This window comes from Pagrus major, chromosome 17 (genome assembly GCF_040436345.1).
Source record: "Pagrus major chromosome 17, Pma_NU_1.0".
In the NCBI taxonomy this organism is placed as follows: domain Eukaryota; kingdom Metazoa; phylum Chordata; class Actinopteri; order Spariformes; family Sparidae; genus Pagrus; species Pagrus major.
The window spans coordinates 32,003,590-32,026,400 of NC_133231.1; the positions used below are offsets into that span (position 1 = coordinate 32,003,590).

Here is a 22,811-nt window from a genome sequence, read left to right on the forward strand (position 1 = left end):
TCAAGGTCCAGTTCAGAGAGATGAGAAGAGTCTCTCTCTCACACACACATACATGTGAAGATTTGATGTTTGTCTTTATCCTTTCTGACGTCTTTGGGCTTTGGACTGTTGGTTGGACAGAAGAAGCAGGTGGATGACGACACTTTGGAAAACTGTGATGAGAATTTTTCACTTCTTGACATTTTTTAGACGATTTATCGATTAATTGTCAGGTTATTCGTGTACGCGCCCTAATCCAGAGTATTGGACACGTTAAACGGTTGACATGATGACGGCGTAGATGAACAGTTGGAGGATCACCAGAGGTATTACAGATCATCCTGAGCTGTGCTGCTAACATGACCAACAACATCAGATACAATCACTTCTCACCTAGAACACAGAATGATTTCTCTGTGTCAGTCACACATCACAGATACTGTTTCTGATGAAACTAAGGTGTCAACATGTCAGGAAATGTTTCTCACAGAATGTTAAAAAAGGGAAGTCCAACAGAAACCACAGAGACGTTTGACGCCCCATCAGTCGGTCAGTCAGGGTTTTTACCGTCGCTGCTGTATTTAGAGCGAACGTACGAACAAGAAAAACATTAAATCAACCGTGTTAAAAAGTGAGGATGGCAGGCTGGGACCAAAAGATTCTCTGGACCTTCATGTTCATGTTGGCTGGTAAGACGTGGACTTTATCTGTGTTACTGTAGGAGACATTCCTAAAAACAAAACATGTCTTCACTGACAGTTTTGTCACATTTAAGGTTTTTCACATCAAACCAGAATCATCTCCGCAGCTCTGAGACTGTTTTCATCATCTTCTGTCTTGTAGCTCTCGAGGCCAGTCTGTATTTCCTCTCACATCAGAGTGATCGCTACACATCAAGGTGCTTCACTGTTCATCACTGTCATCACTGTGTTGTGTTCTTCCAGGTGCTGTGGGTCAAAGAGTGAACTATCCAGATCCTGTTTGTGCTGTTAAAGGATCGACTGTCACTCTCCCCTGCACCTTCACACCAGTCGAGTCTGTCGGTGATGGTGGAACAAAGGTTTGGATAGAGATCGTCAAAGTCCGCTGGTGTCAGAGGCATCCAATTTGTCAGGGCATCACCCCGTCTGTGTACGACAGTAATTCAACAGACAACGACCCTCGTTTCAAATATCTGGGAGACAAGAAGGGAAACTGCACTTTACAGATCACAGATATACAGAAGGATGATGATGATACTTATCACTTCAGGATGGAAGCTAATGACGTAAGAGGACATTGGACCGGACATTCAGGAGTGAGCGTCTTTGTCACTGGTAAGATCATCAAATGACAATGATATGAAAACAAACTTGACAATAATATTAAGAATCATTTGTTTTCGGAGGCTGCCCAATAGAAAACCACAGGACGGGTAACGGGTGAGCGCTGCTGTTTGACCTTCACGACCTTCAAGTTAAAAATAGATGATGTGTGGTTCAGTCACTCAGGATGAATCCTGCTGACTGCGGTGATCCCTCAGTTTTCCTCTAGCGCCACCACCAGGTCACAGTTTTCACTCAGACAGTAAAATATCTCAACATCTATAAGTGAGACAGCTTCTGGTTGAAGTTTAACCAGATCAACTTATAATTTCTGCTCTACAAAAAATCTAAAGACGTCAGTTATTGACTTTAATTGTTGATTTTGAGTTTTAAACACAACATTTTATTTTAGACGGCGTTCCAATGAAGATAAGCAGCTCCAGTGGCGACGGACAGGTGAGGACAGGTGAACGCGTCACTCTGTTCTGCACTGCACACTGCACCATCCACCAACTGAAGGTCACCTGGTTCAGAGACGACCACGCCCTCTCAGAGTCTGGCCCCGCCCTCCAGCTCAGCTCTCTGACTGCAAAGGATTCTGGGAACTACACCTGTGGTTTAAAGAGCAGCACTGGGACACGCTCCCTGCCGTACAGCCTGCATGTGGAGGCTGGAGAGGAAGGTTTGTCCAGCAGTTCCCTCTGGTGACATGAGACTGGTTCTTATACCTGCCTCCTGCATCAGGCAACAATCACACAGGGTTACAATAGTAAAGGAAACCAGGAGCGCGTCATATATATCATGTACATCATCTTCATCAGTCTCCTTCATCATCACCTCAGTGCTGAAGAGAAAGAGACGTTTGAACATCTGTATTTTCATCACAACTGACAAACCTGCCAACGAGGATGAAGAGTGTTAATGTGTTTGTGTGTGTGTGTGTGTGTGTGTGTGTGTGTGTGTGTGTGTGGTGTCTCACAGAACCGAGCCGTCCTTCAGTAGACAAACTGCTGGTTGTCCGTGTGGTTCTCTTCGCTCTGCACACCGTGCTCATCGTCACTGTGGCGTCCATCATCTTCAGAAGGTAACTGTCACAGTGTCACACAGACCAACAACAGACAGCAGCCTCCACTTTCTCCTCCTGATCCAACAAACATGGACACGTTGCTCCTGAACCTCAGCCTGTTGAACCAGTGAGCAAACTAACTCTGCTCTGGAAATGTACCTGCATGTGTCACTTTGGTCCAGTTAGACGCTGCTGTGGTTCTGACGCCTCAGTACCACTAACAACACTCACACTGCACATGACATGTAGCTACAGCAAAGGTTTCCTCACTTTATTCTGTTCCTGACCTCCAACATTTATCACTCGCTCACTTCATGTCATTAACTAAACCTCTGCAGGAGCTCGCTGTAGCTCTGCAGGACCAACTCAAACTCAGAACTTGTAGTAATAATACAAACTATATTCTGTAAGTGAATAAACAAGCTGATCTCAGAGGAAAATAAGGTCCCAGAACACTGTTTGAAGCCGGAAAGGTGGCAGGGTCCGCCACATATAAACACAGTAAAACAGTATGAACTGTTTTGTCCTTTAAGGTCGGTTTGTTTTTTCAGTCATTTCTTCACCCAAACTACAGACTGCTCCTTTAATCATAGATTTAAAACACATTAACAAAGCAGAGTTAATGTGTTCTGGTCTCAGCTGGTCTGCTAACAGCGGCCGAGTGTTACTTCTCTCTCTGAAGCAGCTCCTCAGGTATCGGTACCGACCCATTTATTACTGCTCAGCTTCACTATATGACACCTTTGGGTTGAATACTTTGGCGCGATGCCTTCCAGGTAAAATCTGGTTCTCACATTTCAATCAAACTCCAGTTAATCACAAATGATGCTCACAGGTTCAGACTCTGTATTCAGTCACATTAGGTTCATTTCCTCGTCAACATGAAGCCTCGTCAGAGAAACTGTCATCTCTGATAAGAAGCTGTGAACATCAGGTGAATTCTGTCTGTAAAACATCGAGTTTTTGAATTTGAAATTAATTTAAATATTTTAAATACATTTTAAAAACAAATAAAAACTTGTATTGCGGCTCATTTCAATCTGCAGAGCTGCACCGGCTTCACGCAGGCTGCAGCTCTGCGGCGTCTCACACCTCAGGTGTCCACACTGTGTTTTTACACACGTAAATGTGAAGTTGATAACCAATAAAAAGGAAGTGAATACATGTATGCATATGCAGGAGGGGTAGGTGAGTTTATAACGAGCTAAAAGTCAGTAGAAACAGTCAGTGCTTCTCTAAATACGTCTGACTTCCTGTTTCGTTGGTACATTTATTATAACATAAATAAATCTGATCATCTCTACAGGACGTGTGTCAAAGACAGCAGCGGCAGCAGAGAGGCGAGGAAGGTGAGAGTGCAGGTGAGGCAACATCATTTCTAACTCTTTTAACATTTAACCTTCACGTCTCTATTAGATTTATTCTGAGTGTTCAGTGGTGACGCTGCTGAGAACAGATGGTTTCCTCTTTATCTCAGAACTCATGTTTGATGACAGATCCTCTGGTGAAACCAGGTCACCATTAAAGACCGTGAATTAACTCTCACGTTAACAGTCCGTCTGTGACCTGTGAGGAGATAAAGCTGCACAGAAACAGGAAGCTGCTCCTGTCAGAGGAAGACGTCAGAACATTTCTATCTAAAGCTGAAAAGACGATGTCATCATTTCCTCTTCATGTCATCAATGTTTCAGCTCTTTAGCAACAGATTTCACCAGAAATGAACGCTGGTCTATGACAGGGTTGTATTTAAGGTGTCCACTGGCAGAGAACTGGCAATACAGGTCCCACAGTGGGAGGAAACAGTGACAAACACCAGGAAGTACCCAGACAAACTGCACGTGTGAACACAACCAGCTGAACGTCAACAGGACTTCACCAGCCAGCCTGCTCATCAAGCGTCTGATTGAGCCCATGTGTGAACTGTGCTTCTCAAAATATTGAGATATATTTTGTTTATCATAATATCATTTATAGGCCGTCCCGTCCCGCCCGGCACCACCCGCTGCTCTGCTGGTCTTTCTCTCCTTCATCTCCTCCCTCTGCTTTCTGTTTCAGCCTCCAGGCTTCATGGAGCAGCTGTGACGTCCAGAGGACACAGACTGAGTGAAGCTAACGTCGCTAACACGTCTGTCTCATACCGACCACTGGTGACTGTCACTGACCTGGGATCTGTCTGTGCTCCACCTGGTGACAGACACATCGGCAGGTTCTCTATTCGAACATATCATCACCAAGTAAATGTTGACTTCTCAATGTAATAATGTATGTATTAAAATAAGACATATGGATATTATATATGGAATAATAAATACATGATAAATGAGGGAAAAGGAAGGATATGGATCTTTTTCTGTGTTGTTATTTGCGTCTCTAATAAAACAGAAAGGATCCAGATGTCTTTGCACCGTGGAAACACAAGGCCCAGCTGTCTGTGTCCACTTCAGCTTGATTTACTTTGATTTTTTTATTGCAAATGATGATATCATCTTAAAAGCTTGAGTGAAAATTTGAATTTGTATTTTCATCACAACGTTTCTGTCTGGACAGGATTTGATACTGAGAGAGACTCTTTGATTAGAAAGACAATTTGACTTCTGACACTTTAATTTACTTTAAATTAAAATGTACTTTACTTTATGATTGTTTCCAGATTAATGTGACAGTGTGGTCCGAGGCGTTTGGACCAGTCAGAACATTGTAGTGAACAGCTTCAGTTCTGAACATGTTTGTAATATTTCCACCTGATGAAATGTGCTGATCTGAAAGTTAACAAGATGAACCTCAAGTTTAAACATCACAAAGCTTATTGTTCACTCAGTTTCATCTTTAAGACTTTTTGCATTTGACAGCATTTTGTATGTTTTATATTTTCTATCATTTATCTCCAAATGAAAATGATGTGATTCAATCTAACAGTGTTTTTTTAGCTGTTTAAGAATGAAGGCTCAACCTCCACTGCCAACAGCACAAACATGTCTTCCTCTTAACTCATTACTTAATTAATAAGTGATAATGTAGTGAACCAGCAGGTGAACCAGCAGGTGATCAGACAGAAGCTGCAGGTGTTTAACTCACCTGACCTGCCTCCTCTCGTCCTCTCTGGCGCCATGTTGTTTGACCTTCATCTCCCTCGTGAACGTTCTCCCGCCATCGCTGCTAGCTTAGCCTGACAGAAGCAAGCTAGCTTAGCCTGACAGAAACAAGCTAGCTTAGCCTGACAGAAACAAGCTAGCTTAGCCTGACAGAAACAAGCTAGCTTAGCCTGACAGAAACAAGCTAGCTTAGCCTGACAGAAACAAGCTAGCTTAGCCTGACAGAAGCAAGCTAGCTTAGCCTGACAGAAACAAGCTAGCTTAGCCTGACAGAAACAAGCTAGCTTAGCCTGACAGAAACAAGCTAGCTTGTACACGCAGGAAGACTGACGCTAAGCTAACATGCTAAACTTAGCTTGTTTGTTTATGTGGCGTTGTTAAAGTTATAATGAGCTGGATGTAAAGTCACAGTGCGGCTGAGGACAGAGGACGGACCCAGAACACAGGGAGAAGCTGAACACATCCGGTATTTAACAAACGGATCAGACCGTAAAAACGATCAAACACTGAACATCACTTCAGTCCGAGTGTGTGAAGTGATGAACTGAACGACTGAACACTGAGGTTCATACAATATATTCAGAAAACTGCTATTTCTTCAAAATCTGTTTTATTAAATGACAGAAATACAACAATCACCTCAGATATGAAAATGCAGCAATTACAAAGTGAAGTCTTCTCTGTGGTTCATGCAGTAATCTGTTACAGGTGTTTGGAGCTGATCTACCTGCAGGCACAGTGTCCTGGAAACACACACATGAACTGAGTTGGTCCTGAAGGTGAATCAGCTGATATAAAAGCAGATTTCTGGACTGTCTGAATGAATAAGGAAACATTATTCATTTAGTTTTCCAGTGTATTCAATGATTAATTAATAATATATTGTATGATTGTAAAATGCAGGCTATCATAACATGTATATGTTTGGTTAAAGTGGAATTATTGATAAAGGACTGAACAGGACAGACTTCCTTCAGGACGCTGGACACGTTCTGCTGACGGTCCAGTGGTTCGGTTCCTGTCCGGTTTGGTTTCATTTCTGTGAAGTTTTTTAACTTGATGACTTTAACGTCAGTTTGCACTTTTGTCTCCTGAACTTTGAATTTGGACACAATGAAAAAAACAGGAAGTAGAAACATTTGAGCACTCGTCAAAATAATGTGACAACAAATAAAGTTTCATCTTTGAACATTTGGAACAAATTAAAACACACAAAGAACAAATGACGGTTGTTGTATTTGTCTTGAACTTGCAGTCCACTTCATTTTCTGGGCATAAAAATTAAAAACATCTTGAAAGATGAATGAATGTGACTGGAAGATAAAGCCACTGTGTGTGTGTGTGTGTGGAGGCTGACTGGCTGGAAATTACACCCAAAATATTAAAGGAATATTTCACCTAAACATGATCAATTTAAAAAGACCCAAAATGACCACAAAGTGAAGAGCAGGCGGTCAGTGAGGAGGGGTTGAGGGTCCCTACATGTTGGTGCTGTTGGTCTAAATATAATAAAAAACCCATCAATGACCCCTTTATGATCCTACATTTAATATTTAGTTACAGACCTTATTCCTTCATTCGTGAGGAGAGATCCTGAACTTTGAACAAATTCATAATTTTGGGTCGTTATAAACTCAACAATGCTTGAGCAAAAAATTCCTTCAAATTATTGAGATCAATAATCATAAAATCTGTTAAATCCAGACGGGATAATTAAAATGATTCATATTCTGAGAGTTTTTATATTTGACAAAACATAAAAGCACAATTTCCTTCATAAAACAGTGAATTATAAAATACAAAGTGATTAAGACGAATGTTGAAATCAGCAGAATATAAAGCAGTTTGGTGCAGACTGAACGATTTAAAATCAAAAACAAAGTGTCAGTGTGACGATCAGATGAACTGAAGACAAAACCACGAAAACAAAATCCTCAAAAGTTGAAGAATATAAAACAATATCAAAACAAACTTTCAGAAACACGAAACAGGGGAATTTCTCTACACAAGGCTGCTTCAGTGGTGGATAATAAAGTGATCGGTCCACAGGGAGGTCGGAGGTCACGAGAAGCTGCTGGGACTTTGTCAGGTCGGACTGTCGGCCATGTTTATCCACCTCATCACGTCAACGAGGGGCTTTTGGCTCGTGGGAGCGATTTGGCAAAGTTTGTGTGCTGAATGTTCGGTGAAAAACAAACTCACTCAACCAAGAAAACATCTCATTGGACGTGTGAGTTCAGCAGCATGTCCATGAGCTGACGTTTCTATTGATCTGTGTTCTATTGATTACTGATCGTTTATAATGACAAGCTGCACAGCTGGACGTGTCGCAGCTGGACGTGTCGCAGCCAATCAGATTTCGAGGGTTGATCTGAACAGCAGCAGCTCCATCTGCTGGACAAATCATGACACTTTCTGTAGAGATAATAAGAAATAATCTGAAATAAATCGGTTTGTTTTGACCTCATCAACAAGAATCCGAATGACAAACAGTCAAACATCATTACGTCGAATCAAAGATGAATTTTTCTGCTGCTGTTTGAGGCTGACAGTCACATCTGCCCATCAGGAGGGAAAACATCACGTATAAAGACACATTTTCTCTGTTGAGTGGAGTTTTCTTTCTTTTCAGCACAAACTGAAACATCTTCTGGGTCCAGATTTGGACTTTCAGGAGACGTCTGAACGGTAAAATATGAAACCAAGGTGACCTTCATCAGTGTGACTGCCTCTACCTCAGTGATCTTCCTCATCTGATGGTCTCATTTAAAAGATTTTTTGTGACCTGAGGAGGTAAAATTGTGCAATATTTCACACACAAAATATAAAAAATGAGAGAAAATAATCATTACTTTGTGCAACAATAATGATTTTTCCTTTCTCTAACCCCTCAGATTTATTTGGACCCCATGTGGTGTCCTGACCTCTCGGCTGGGAACCACTGATTTATATAAAAAGATATTTAGGCGTTTAAAGCTTTTAATTTTGAGTCAAATTTTGGAATTAATTTACACAATATTTGATTTTGTGTCATCAAATTAGACAAAGCTACTCTGTAAATTTCATGATATTCAGGAAAAGAGAAAACCAATAGACTGTACTCGTTTAAAATCCTAACAAAGTAAAATAAACAGCAGAAGATTTAGTGGTTCTGTGGTTTTAGTGTCTCTGCTCTTCTTTTTACATTTTAATAAACAGGGAGAAACATTCTGTTTCTTTAAATCAAGCACAGAACCAGAACTCACCGCTGGTCTGATAGTGTCACACGCTGACGGACGCTCTGCACTGTGATCCGTTCATTATTGGATTGATTATATTGACAGTCACAGCTCAGAGCGTCCTCAGGTGGAAGAAAAACAGCTGAAAACAGAATTTACACCTGACGTCAGGTCGGCCGTCGCTCGCTGAAGCTCCGCCTCCTGTCGTCATGTTAAAGGAATAGTGCGAAAAGTATTGTGACCTCCGTAGAAAAATGCACATATGATCAAACATGCAGACTTATTATTGCGGCGGGTTGAGTTTTTCCTCCTCTGGTTGAGGCTGCACCGCCACCGGGCCGCCGTTACTGGCCTCAGGCTTCCCGTCTTTCTTAAAGGGGAACCCACGCGTCTTCACAAACATCACGAGGTCGATGGCAAACAGCGCCGTCGCAAAGAAACCGAAAACCTGCAGGAGGAGAAGACGAGCACATGAACAACGTCTGAGAGAAAGTTAAGGGAGGTGACTTCAATCATCAAGGAGGGGAGGAAAGAAGAGGAGGAAGAGGAGGAAGAGGAAGTAAGAGGGCAGGAAAGAAGAGGAGGAAGAGGAAGTGAGAGGCCAGGAAAGAAGAGGAAGAAGAGGAGGAAGAGGAAGTAAGAGGGCAGGAAAGAAGAGGAGGAAGAGGAGGAAGAGGAAGTAAGAGGGCAGGAAAGAAGAGGAGGAAGAGGAGGAAGAGGAAGTGAGAGGGCAGGAAAGAAGAGGAGGGAGTTAATGAAGAAGAATGAAGACGTATTCAAAGACAGGAGTGTCAGTGGATTATGTCGAGGTTTTCTTACCACAGCAATTTTCTCGGTAGTTGAGCCGTTGTTGTCTGAAGCAAAAATGATGGAGGCGATGAGGAACAACACAGCGATGAAACCGGTGTACCCGAAGTCCTGCAGAGGAGGAGGAGAAGAAGAACTCAGGACTTTGTCTCCTGTTTCCTGTGTGGAAACACACCTGTCACACGCTATAGTCCACTCTTATAAAGCTGCAGCTGACTGCTGATTGGCTCAGCTGAGCATAAAGACTGTGTCAGGGAAACAGTTCGCCTGGCGATCAGAGTTCACATTACACCCAACACGCCAGAAGGTCCCGAAATAACTCACTATATCTTTTCTGTTAAATATTGAAATTGTCTGTCCATAAAACACAATGTCATCATTTTTACACTTTGGCTTCTTCTTTTCTTTTTACGTAATTTTCTCTTCAGAAAAGGATTTTCAACTCGCTGGAAAAACTAATTATTTGCAGCGATGTATAAAGTACTCAACAGTAAACGTATAGCTACGGTACATCACAGTAAATGATCCATATATATATATATATATATGTATATACACACACACACACACATATATACACACACACACATATATACACACACACACAGTACACTTTGGGTGGACTGATGACTTATTGGGCTCATTATCAGATCAGATATTCAGCATTTTTCTTATTAACAGAATCGTTTGTTTTTTTTTATGATCTGGTCGTAATTAAATACATTAATTGTAAAATGCTGTACTCTGTAAACTGTACAGTAACTCCCAAATCAAATAAATGGGTGGAAGTATGAAAACTCGAGTACAAGTACCTCCAACTTGTACTCGAGTAAATGTACTTCGTTACATTTCCTCAGAGGTAACTTGCACTCCTCTGGTCTGAGTCCAGTCCTCCTGATGCACCAGCAGGTCTCCGCCGGCAGGGGGCAGCGCTGCGCCTCGCGACCTGCAGCCTGCCGGGAACTCACCGCAGAAGAAGAAGAAGAACGGCGCATGCTAGCTGCGTGCTAACAGGCTACTTCCGCCGCGGACATGAAACCGGATCGTTCCGCTGCTCGTCGGTAATTAACGGGTCGCTTGAACATTTCCCGGCTGGTTCTGTCCGCTCGGCCCGGGGCGATGCCGTGGAGGTGCTGTGTTCCCGGATGTAAAGGCTACGACGAGGCCAAGTCGATGGGGGTCGTGTTTCACGGGCTGCCGACCCGGGACCCGCCGCGCTGCAGGACCTGGCTCAGAGCGATCCGGAACCCCCGGTTACACGAACACATCCCGGTCACCAAGTACAGCGGGGTGCGGGTGTGCAGCCTGCACTTCACAGCCGAGGACTACGAGGAGGACTTCAGGGCGAAAATACTCAACATTCCGCCCAAGCCGACGCTGAAGAGCGGCGCGGTGCCGTCCGTGTTCCCCGGGAGGCTGCACGCAGAGCCCGGCAGCACCGGGACGTCTCCGCCGGCTCCGAAGAGAAGCAGAACACAGGTACAGCTCCACTGGATGTACTGGTTCACTCTGGCCCTGCTTTAGTCTCCTGTTTGGGTCGGTACCAACACATTTACCTGTTGATTTAAACACGACTGAGTTACATGAAGCAGGCGGGTCGGTGACATCCAGGGGCGGGTGCAGTGATTCAGTGGCCCAGGCCGAACATGAGGGGGCCGAGTCAGCACCACCAGCACCACCATCATCATCATCATCATCATCATCATCATCAGCACCATCATCATCATCATCATCATCATCATCATCATCATCATCAGCACCATCATCATCATCATCATCATCAGCACCATTTACAGTGTTAAACGTTGTTACCGGCAGCTGTAGTCAAATGTTATGAACAAGTTTAAGGCTTCACACTTTGACTTGCTGATGACGATTAATACAATTATTTACTTTATTTTCATTAAACACACCGACCCCTGTGAGGTTCTGTTCATATCAGGGTTCATCAGGGTTTCTGCCAGTGTTTTGACAAAGAAAAGTAATTGTGTGAAAACAGATTTTTATAATGTTGAATAAAAAGGTGCAAAACGCAAGAATCAGCCACCCGTCAAATTCATTCTCCAAACAGACGAGCTGGAGGCAGCGTATCAACAGAGCAGCTGCTAACTTTAGTAAATATCTCTGCAACACAATACAGACATCATGATGACAAAACTTCTATTTATTCACATTCTGTTAATTTTAGCAGATTTCTGAATGTTTTAAACTACAAGTCTTGCGTATTGCCCCTTTAATAACGTGACGAAAGCGCTCACGCTAAAGTCGGCTTGTAATTAATCTTTAAAAATGCGAACTGCTTCGATTTAACGACTCATTAATTCCCTCTGCGAAATAAACATGAAGTGTTTTATAAACTTTCTACGCCGTCGCTCAGATCCTCAGCAGACCAGTGGATCATGGTTCTTGTGGTTGTTGTTGGGGAACCGCTGCAGATCAGAAGACATCACAGATTCTTGACACCGGGCCTGACTGTCTGCTTGTTTCATTCACAGACGGCCGGTGCAGCTGCAGGAAGCTCCTCACAGTCGCCTCCAGCAGCAGCAGCGTCAGATGAAAGCTTCTGCATCGTGGTGTCAGTCGACCCTCTGGACGACAGCTTCCACTCTGAACCAGAGTTCACCTCCATCATCTCCGATGAGTCGGATGAAGACATGGACAAGGACTGTACGGTTGTTTACAACCAGAACCTGATGGAGCTGTTCAGGATGTGTCAGACGTGTGGGCGACCCATCATGGAGAAGGAGGTCTTCCACTCGGGCGCACAGATGAGGGTGAAGTGGAGCTGTGATGGAGGACACTCTGGTACCTGGAAGTCCTCTCCTCACCTGAGAGACGTGCGTCCATGAAACTCACCTGCTGCTTCTTTTCACCGGACTGACATTTATAAAAAGGTATTTAAACACTGAGCCGGAGAGCGTTGACGCTGCAAGTCACCAGCGCCCAAACAGTCCAAACTGGTGCAGGTCCGTGGTTTCCTTGTTCCAACACTTTGTTGAGACCCGGGTCACCGACACTGGTGACGGTTGTGATGCTGTGGAGCCAATCAGCTTCATAAGAGGACTCGTGAGCAGCTGTGTGGTTCACTCCACATACAGCGCAGCATCAAGAACAAACTTCCTGACATGAAACACCAGTTCAACATCTGGCACACACTAAAGGTCAGTATAACAGGGTCCCCTCAGGTACTGGAAGTCCCTGAAGTCACTTGAATGTTAATGTGTTGTTTTCATTAGTGTTGCACCTGCTTTAAGTTTCAGGTCTAACTGCATCACTCTGATACTAAATGGTTTTATATCACTTAAATATGATCCCACGTCTACCAACAGACAGGTGACACCATGAAACATGAAACCTTGTGTGTTCCTTTAGAATGATGTCACAAAAAATAATTTTGATTTATTGCAAAATAACATCTGATTTAATGTGAAGTGCAAGGATCATTTCAAGTATAAAAATCTGTAACTTAAACTGATTAAAGTTGCTGGAAGAGCTTGAAAATGGGTCTGTAAAAAGGTGCAGGAACAAGTAGAAGAGACGGAGGTGAGTTCACACCGACGGACACAGTGAGACACCTGCAGAAGAACCACGGCTCCGTCACCTGTTTGCTGTGAGCATGTTTGTTTGATAAACCTTCAGTGTGTAAAACTCACTGTGGAAAGTTGTCATGGCAGCAACACGTCCCCCTCCAACAGTTCGCACTGGAAAAGTTATCTGTTCGCTGCTCATTTTTCAATGTTGTTACCAGCGACTCACTCCATGTGCAGGGGCGTGGTCTGCGTCCGCACGCTGAATAAGAACTAATGTGATTGGCGGATCGCTGCGCATGCAGAGTCCTCATGCACAGTGTGCGTCAGGTACCCTCGAAATTAGATGAGTTCATTTGCGTCCTACATCTCAGGCCCTGCGATGTGACTATTGTGCACACGTTCACTGCGATGACGACGCTCAAACGATATATCGTGCAGCTCTAAAAGTATTACAGCTGCTGTAAATCACATGAGGACTTTTAATTAGAGGTTTTGTTGTAGTTTGTTTTTAACAGTTGTTGATTGTTGAAACAGAAATAATACAGTAAACAAATAATAAAATAAACTAACAGTCTGGCCAAAGTGCAGTTTTAGTAGAAATGAAGTAACTAAATCTGGATCATCTCATGAAGGTGTTCTGACTCAGAGGGCTACAGCTGTTTGGATGAGCTGTAATCTGTAAACGCTGTAACGCTCCTCTTCCTGTTGTGTTACGGTTGGTTTGCGTTGCACTGGAAGACAAACGCTCAACTCACAGCTGCTTCAACATCTAACGCATCATAATGTTTGAGAGTGAAACAGAAGAAGTTGGTGTAGCGGAGCTTTTACTCACAGTTAAATAATCCACCTGAAGTTCGACTGAAACAAAAAGTGTTGTTTCAGTTTCAGCTCATTTAACAGAAAGTCAGACAGGAAGTTCCAAAATAAAGTCAGAGAAGAATCTGATCAGTGTTTACGTCCGTGGACAGTGACCAGTTATTACTGTGCATTTAAACACGTCTGTTTTCACGATGCTTCAGATTATTAAATGTGCTGCACAGGAAATGTTACAAATATTGATGAGGGATTAATGATCCAGAGTCTTTGTCTTTCTGTTCTCCTTGTAGATGAACCAGTTTTCAAAAGATCCAAGAAGTGTGAGAATAAACCCGTCTGTCAAGCGTCTCGAGAGGAAGTGGTGAGTTTGGAGATGAAACCACAGAGAACGGACACCAACCAGTGTTGCCAGTCTGAGCCTCGCTCGTCCAGCAGAACCAGCGCACGGACAGTTTGGACTGAATGTCACGAAGTATCAGCATGTTTGAATACTCTTCTACTTTCACACAGTATTTTGTAAACACGTAACAGTGAAACACTGAATGAACAGTCTGTCCTGTATGAAACATTATGAATGTTTGTTTCACTACTCGACATTTAAGTGATCTGAAAATCACGCATCATAATTAAAAAGCATTTAAAGTGAGCAGCTCCTGTTTACACCAGCCGTGTTTCCAGAAAGCATTGTGAAGATTTAGAAATGTTATGGAAACATTTGAAAAAACTTTCTCTAATTCGCAAATAAGTTTTTGTTCGCTTGAGCTGGTTTTTGTCTTGAACCAGAGTTGATGTGTAAAATGTTTGATGGAAGCAGATTTGCTGAATAAACTCTGATGTAGCGAACATTCAACTCACGTGACTGATCAGCTGTTTTCTTTGTCGTCTCTGTCAGCATGCGACATGATTGATGTTAGCTGACATGCAAGAACAATTAAAACTTCTTCCTCTCTCCATCTCGTCTCCTGGTTTGTTTGTCTGTAGCCGACACTGCGTCATCCTCTGACCAAGCTTCTCTTTACGTGGAACGTCTTTACGAAGTTCATTCACTCAGAACAGTTTATGGAAACTCACCACTCCACTCAGTCGCACTGACATTTTTTATTTTTATTATTCTTTTAAAATTCACTTGACGCTTCATAGAAACATGGCCGCCGTCCTCTGGACCTACAGACGACCATCACTGTGGTTCTGCACTACAGTCGCAACTAATGCTTATTTTCTTTGTCTGTTAATCTGTTGATTATTGTTTGGTCTCTAAAATGTCAGAAAAACGTCGATCAGTGTTTCGTCCTCAACCCAAAGATTTTCAGTTCCCCGTCACAGAGAAGGAAAGAAACCAGATTTCACAAGCCGACATCAGAATGAAGAAAAAAATACTCAAATAAATTAATCAGTTATTAAAATAATTGGTGATTAAGTTGTTTTTCCTCTGATATCTAAGTGGATCTATAGACATTTATTCTGGAGGGACAGCAGAGATAATTACATCCTCAGGAAGTGATGTCACATTGGATGATAATGTGTGTAACCCTCTGAGAAGGTGGATTTTTCCTTTAGTTGAACCATAATCGCCTCCATTAGATGCTGAATTTCTGTTTTTACCCTTAAATCAAACAGGATAAATGTTAATTAGTGACTTTAAAGGTGCTGGTTGGTTGTTTTTGTGATCTTTGGAAAAGAGCTGCAACAATAAGTCTGTTAATCGATCGTCAAAGTTCAACAGCGTCTGTTTTTATGATTCATTAATCATTTCAGTTGTGTTTAAAGAGAAATGCTAAATATTCTCTGGTTTCAGCTTCTGAAAGGAGAAACTGAAGATGTCAGCGTGAACGATTAATCAAGAATATCATGTGGCAGATTAATCGATAATGAAAATAATCATTTGTTGCTGGACAGGCAGGCTAGCTGTTTCCACCTGTTTCCATTCTTTATGCTAAGCTAAGCTAAGCAGCTGTAGCTGTATGCTGAGGGCACAGAGTGGAATCAATGTGAACACGTGACCTCAGAGGAAGAAGAAGAGTTAAAGCTCAGTGTGTGACGGAGGAACACAGACTGTTCAGGTGAGTTCAGGTGGGCTCTTACCAGGCTGGGCCAGCAGGTGATGCCCACCCGGGTGTGCAGGCTGGTGGAGAGGAGGATGAGGAGCAGCAGGGTGAAGAGGAAGGCCGTGCAGCTGACGAACTCAAAGAAGTAGAGAGAGTTGCAGCTGTTGCTGTAGCAGTTGCTGACCACCTCCTCCAGGATGAAGGCCACGAAGGAGAGCAGCTGACGGAGACACGACATCAGATTATTGTTTGTTTCAGTCAGACGAGAAATATCAAGCAGAACACAGTGAACGTGACCGGGTCAGGAGCCATTAATGAAATCAATCAGAACATCCAACACCCACTTATGCTCACAGAGAACGTGAACACCGTCACCTGTTCATCAGGGAAACTCAGCATGTGACCATATATGGACTTCACCTGACTGACAGGTGAGTCTCAGAAGAGTCCCAACATATATATATAATGCCGATATGAACTGAGAGGGAGCAGAATAATGTAAAACAGATGTGTCTCAGTACAAAGAGGAAACATGTGGAATGATTCAGAAACGGAGATGAAAGTAACAACAGATCACAACAATGATTTAAACATTCAGTCGTGAGTTCGGGCTTTTTGTGTTTAAAGGTGTGTTTGTTCTTAGTTGATGTTATTTTCTTGTATTGTTCTGTATAAAGTCAGCTGACAAAATAAAGTCATGTTAAAAGGGAAGGTGTGATGAGCGAACGCTTCAGCCTGCACCTTCGCTCCTGTTCTGATTATTTGTTTGTTTTTCTGAAGCTACAAAGCATTAAGTTAATTTATGGTCCATCTACCAGTGTGTGTTTGTGTTTGTAAGTTGGAAAATGACTTATAAACTAAAACTAAACTGAACATGTTGGTACGAACACTTGAAGTTATTTATAATAAACAACGTGTGTCCGTCCATGAGTGCATGTTTAAGATATTTAACGCACAGTGTGGAAGTAAAAGTAAGAATAAAGTAAAAGTGTGTTTGTGTGAAAGTAAAAAGTCTCTGAGTACATGAACTCTGTGCAGACTGAAGATGACTCGTGTGTGAGTCTGTGTCACCACAGGGTTCAACCAGGATCAACTCAGTGGGAGCTGCTGACTCAGGGACGGCTGAGGGCGGGTCTGGACCGCACCGAGCTGAGTCAACAGGAAGAGGAAGGAGCAGACGGACCACCCCCACACTGGAACATTTAATGGTACGATCCAACAGGTAACAGAGGAGCTGCTGTCTGGACTTTAAACAATGTTATTAACAGTCATGAAGGCTGAAAGACAAAACTCTGCTGTCACAGTGTATGATCCCAGTTGTAGTGAAGTAATGTAATTACTCACACAATGAGTAACTGTAACTGTAACTGAATCCTGGACTTCTTGACTTTGATGTCAGGCTGAAGTTCATCACTTCTTTTTAAATCTTTGGTTTAATGAACCGTCTGACTGCAGCTGAGGAGCCGACACTGTTTACACCTCGTCCCTCTGCTGTTGTAGGCAGCGTAGGAATGTAACTAAGTACAAGTACCTCTAACTTGAGTATTTTGTTTTTATGCCACTTTCTACTGCTACTCCACATCTGACAGCTTTCGTTACAAGTTACTTTACTGTGTTAATATTTAGTCGTCCCTTCAATATCATCTCAATATCGAGACATTTAGTCAAAAATATTGTGATATTTGTGGAGGAGATGTCTAATTATCAAGATGTACCTGAAGGTATCACAGTATTATTGTGACATCATATCACCGACTGTCAGGGTCAGATATAAATCCAGACACTCAACACTACACAGATATAATCAAGTTGTGATCAAATACTAATCGCTGATTGATTAAATGAGGCAGAGCTGATGGATCAACGCTCTGAAGTGAAAACTGTAAAACATCAGTGCTTTCTTCACGCTGCGGTCGAGTGACGCTGCTTCTGCTTCCCGTCTCAACAGACTGAAGCAGAAGGACGACGGACCAAACTGGAGCTAAAAGATGCTGAAGAGCTGCTGAGATCCGATGCTTCATCACTTTGTAACGTTCAGACGAGTGGAGCTTTAAAAGCACCAGAAACATAATGTAGTTTGGTGTTTGCTCCTCTCTGCTGTGGTGAAGCTCCAGGCCGCGTCCGTCTCCGCTCTGGATTTTACTGTCGGAATACTGTGTTTAAAACTGAACGTCAGCTTGTAAAACAAGTCTTTGTGTCCTTCAGACGGAGACGAGCCCTGAACCACAGAGCTAAAATAAGATCAGCCGACATCACACTGCTCTCATAAACACTGGAGCTGCAGAGCGACCGGCCGACGGCTGAAAACACATTTAGGATTCATCCAAACATCCATTCTGGACTCTTTTCTCGTCTGACCAACACGAAGCTGCACAGTGTTCAACACATTCAGACTCATCAACACCTGACCGACTCAACATGTTCCTGTTAATGTGAAGCTCCTCTGAGTCACACGGCAGGTCAGGTCCAAAACACCACCAGATCCTACATTTCCCATAATGCAACTGACTTTCAGACAGGATGAACACAGGAGGCGAAATCTTCACTTTGCTCTTCTGTAGTTTAACTCACTTTAACCCTGAAGAGACGACAGACCTGCTCTGCAGGAGACGTTCAGGACGAAGACGTGAAACTAATAATAAATAATAATACAGTCAGAAGTATCATGATGATGGATTTTATACACATCAGCTGTTTTCACACTCAGGTCTCAAGTGTTTTACTTGACTTGATTTTTGTTTTGTTACATAAAAACTTCATTATTCTTTATTGATTTGTTTTGACGTCACTTCTCTTTTCAGGACGAAGCAGAGCAGCAGAAGTCTGAGGACATTTCACTGTCGAGGAACTAAAAAAGGAAAACTTGAGATGAGGACGAGGACAGGTCCACAGTAAGGTCTGATGTCAGAGAGCAGGAACATTAACGAGAACCGTCTCATCAATGCTTCACACTTCTGTTCAGGACATTTTCTACTCAACTGATCCAGAGACCTTTGGACGTAACGGAGGGAAAACAAGCGACTTTGTCACACATCAGAGGTCTCAGCAGGAGAGACGTCCTCCCTGCACATCCTCTTTTTGTCGGACACTCACCACAGTGAGCGGCCGCAGGCCGGATGCAGCTCGTCCTCCCGGCTGTTAACTGTTGCAACAGCGGAGGGTCAGCAGCTCGGAGATCTGCTAACGAAGCTCTGCAGCACTTTCACTTCCCAAACTGCAGCTTCCTGAAGAGCTGCTGCAGTCACACAGGGGTCACACACACACACACACACACACACACACACACACACACACACACACACACACACTATTTCCTCCCATTTGTTGAATAAAAACATCCACGTCTTCACTAGGAACCAATGAGCCACAGGCAGGAAGTCAGACGATATTAGAGACGGACAGAAATGATGTTTGAGTCTGAGGCTGAGATTTGTTGACGACAGCAGTATAATCATCTCTCACCTCTTCAGCTGTGTGATGATGATGTTAACAATAATAATAATAATAATAATAATAATAATAATTATAAGATCAGAGTCTTTGTGACATCTGGTTTATTTTGATCGGATTGAAAATAAAAATGAAGATTAGCTGGAGCCATAAAATTAACTTCATTACTTTAGTAACAATTATTAACTATTTTTGAAAACAGGTTGATTAATGAAACCGTTTATGAAGAGCAACTAACAAACGATCTGAAGCTTTGAGCTTCGGACAAAACCAGACGAGTGAAGACGTCACTTTGGACTCTTCTCTCACTGTGTTTTTACATTTTAAAGATCATTTGATGTAATTAAATAAATTATCTACGATGAATTAATGCTACAAACATCCCGAGCTGCAGCTCTCACTGCGTTCAGTTACAGCTGCGATCAAACAGCAGAAACACGACGTGCAGCAGGACTCTGACTTCATACTCGTGATCTCACAGATTCTCCCGAGTTTGTGTTTGTAAAACTTTTACAGAAAATAGAAATGACATTTTAAGTTGCGGTGTGTCGCTGAGAAGCTGGTACAGAAGTGAGCTCAGAAGTGTTTGGTCTGGTCTGAGATCAGTTCTTCTGCAGCCTGTCGGCTCGTTTACAGCTTTAATAAAGCTTCCTGAGGAACATTCAGCAGGAATACAAAGTCTGACGTTTCCCCTCTGATTACTCACAACAGCACACCGTTAACAGACCAAACTGTGAGCTGTGTTTTCCTCCTGTTAGCAGGTCTGAGGCCGGTCCGACTGCTCTCAGATCAGTCGGCTCGTATTTGGTGTATAAACCTGGTTCAGGTTCACACTCATCTGTCCTGTTTGTCGAGTTTCTGAGAGCATCAACCTGCAGACGAGTGGACCTGTTTATAGCAGCCACACTCCTCCTCCTCCTCCTCCTCCTCCTCCTCCTCCTCCTCATCATCATCATCATCATCATCATCATCACTTAAACTCCACAGATCTGTGGAAGACTGAGAAGCATCCGTTTGGTCGGCGGCTGGTTTGAGGTTTGAATCTTCTCTGTAGTTTTTGCTCCATGAAGTAAAATGCGTCTCTCATAAAAAAACTTTAATTTTGAACCACAGGAATCTGTAGACGTCTGTGACTGAAGCTGGAAAAATGTCCAAAATGTCATAATGAAAACTTTTATTTTGAAACCTGACAGGAAGTCACTCGGACGTCACTGGTGAACGCTGAAAAGACGCCTAAAAGAGACGTCACTCAAACTTTCACTCTGCTCTCGACTGGACACGTTGATTATGATGACAATGTCAAATTAAATAATATTAACATTCATACATAATTAAGGGCGTGGCCACTGTGAGTGACAGGTGGCCACTGTGAGTGACAGGTGGCCACTGTGAGTGACAGGTGGCCACTGTGAGTGACAGGTGGCCACTGTGAGTGACAGGTGGCCGCTTCACCTCAGCCAATTCCAGTCACTGATCTTCACCTCATCGCCGTATTTATGGTGTTCGTGCCTTCTGGAGAATTTAATGCAAATATGAGACACATAATCTTTCTGTGCAGTCACAGACGGGAGGGGAGGGACAGACGCCGCCGTTCTGGATTAACAGTGTTAACCTGCAGACAGCTGTGGGCGGAGCTTCTGCAGGAGACACTTTGTTTTTGAAACTTTTAGCATTAAAAAGTGGATTTATCTTCACTCTCACTTCTCAGCCTGTCTGCAGCTGCTGAAGCCGGCAGACATGTTGTGTCCTTTACCTGACTGCTGAATGGATGGAAATGTAGTTCACTGCATGAACTACAGAGAAGACACTGCACGAGTACAGACAGAAACTGAGTCTCTGGTGAGTGCTGACTGTAGTCAGAGACAAAACTGAACACACACACACACAGACACACACACAGACACACACACACACAGACACACAGACACACAGACACACACACACACACACACACACACACACACACACACCCTCTGTGCTGGTTGTCGTTGTCTCACAGCTCTTGTATTCCGTCAGAAATGGTTCAGGACGGTTGGACTCACCACTTCACCGACTTTGATCACAAAGCGGATTTTATCCAGATTCTCTGATGGCACCATGATCCAGGAGGCTTTGGGGTTCGGCGCCGTCGTTGGGGAGTAAACTTGACTCATGATGAAGCTGAAGAGAGACGCCACAGTTACACACTGACAGGATCATACTGACAACGAACAATGAGACCGGACAGAAGTGACCAGTTCAACTGTGCACAAACCAGCAGCAGCTGGTTTACAGCTCGCGACCAGGACTGACCATCAACGTCAGGATCATCGTTATTATGCAAAAATCCCCTGGAAGGTATTCAAGTGGTGGCTGATGCAACACTGTAGTTTCTATTTGTATTCTGATTTGAACCTTTTCTCACTTTTACACTATTTACTGACTCGACAACAACAGCGGCACGTGCACGCTGCTGCAACCTCCTGCAGAACATCAGCTGTGTGACATTAAACTCACTATCTGAGAGTGAAAGTGAAACCAAGCAGACAGGTGAGTCCAGGTGAGTCCAGGTGAGCGGATCCAAACACTGATAAGAGACATTTATTCTGTTAATTAAACTGACTTACATCCTGTGGACCATCTGTCACCAGGTGGGTCCCTGAAACTCCCCTTTGTCATCTCTTGCGATTCGGAAACACCGAACTTCATTTAAAAGTTTGGTTATTTAATCGTTACGGCTCACAGGTGGATACAGACCCGCTGCAGGAGGTGTCTGGCAGCCTTCCCATGAGCGGAGCTGTGCTCTGGTGAAGTCGGCATATGTTTTATCAACATGCCGCAGTTTATCACACAGATATCTGATCTTTTATAAGTTCCTCAAACCACTTTCCGCTGCACAGTTTACTGAAAACTCTTCAAGGGAAAAACTACGAGAACAACTCTGACAGATGAGAAGATGTTTGTGATTCACACTGAAGAAATAACCGCCTCTGTTTAAAATGTAAAGAGGCTTCACGCCGTGTTTCCGTTACAGAAACGTCTCTCCGTAAATTGGCTGAATTTTGAATGCAGTCTGGTGCGGAGCGCCTCCTCCGCGGAGCGGACGCGTCGGCCTAAAATCTGCCAAACTTTCCCGCTGAAACAGGAAGTGAGTCTGCCGCTAAAAGATAATAAAAGTTGGATGTTTCAGGGACAAACTCACCGCTCAGGTTTCTTCCAGGTCGAAGAAAAGTAAAGTTTCCAGCTGTGAAGTTAAACTTCAACTTGTCTCCTTGTTTCTCGCCGCTGAGCTTCAGTTCGCAGCAACTTCCGCATCTGCTTTATTCTGTCAAGCCCGCCGGAAGAACCGCAGCTTCCGGCTACAACCTTCAAACTAAAGGCGTTTAAACACAGACAGACAGATACTGAGGTAAATAAAATAAAATGCTGAGGTGTCGAGGAGTGAAGTGGAGCATAAGATGCAGTTTTATTTACAGTGATAACTGGAGGTGCAGCGTGTCTTCAGGTGAACGTGTAAATATTATC

At 43.3% G+C, this 22,811-nt stretch overlaps 3 protein-coding genes across 3 annotated transcripts; 2 read left to right on the top strand and 1 right to left on the bottom strand.

Annotated features, from left to right (window-relative positions):
- Positions 1 to 71: 71 nt before the first annotated feature.
- Positions 72 to 4,678, top strand: LOC141011858 (sialoadhesin-like). Its single transcript, XM_073485184.1, has 6 exons — positions 72 to 668; positions 924 to 1,295; positions 1,696 to 1,965; positions 2,265 to 2,367; positions 3,656 to 3,710; positions 4,405 to 4,678. Exons 1-6 carry the CDS (start codon positions 617 to 619, stop codon positions 4,429 to 4,431), a joined length of 879 nt encoding a protein of 292 aa, XP_073341285.1. The 5' UTR covers positions 72 to 616; the 3' UTR covers positions 4,432 to 4,678.
- A 1,356-nt stretch (positions 4,679 to 6,034) lies between these two features.
- Positions 6,035 to 22,621, bottom strand: cmtm6 (CKLF-like MARVEL transmembrane domain containing 6). Its single transcript, XM_073485253.1, has 5 exons — positions 22,489 to 22,621; positions 21,350 to 21,467; positions 15,895 to 16,077; positions 9,479 to 9,577; positions 6,035 to 9,107 (listed from the first exon to the last, which is right to left on the bottom strand). Exons 2-5 carry the CDS (start codon positions 21,458 to 21,460, stop codon positions 8,943 to 8,945), a joined length of 558 nt encoding a protein of 185 aa, XP_073341354.1. The 5' UTR covers positions 21,461 to 21,467; positions 22,489 to 22,621; the 3' UTR covers positions 6,035 to 8,942.
- On the top strand, positions 10,468 to 14,765 carry LOC141011416 (uncharacterized). Its single transcript, XM_073484569.1, has 3 exons — positions 10,468 to 10,945; positions 11,962 to 12,627; positions 14,103 to 14,765. The coding sequence occupies exons 1-2, from the start codon at positions 10,586 to 10,588 to the stop codon at positions 12,313 to 12,315; spliced, it is 714 nt and encodes a 237-aa protein (XP_073340670.1). The 5' UTR covers positions 10,468 to 10,585; the 3' UTR covers positions 12,316 to 12,627; positions 14,103 to 14,765.
- Positions 22,622 to 22,811: the final 190 nt, after the last annotated feature.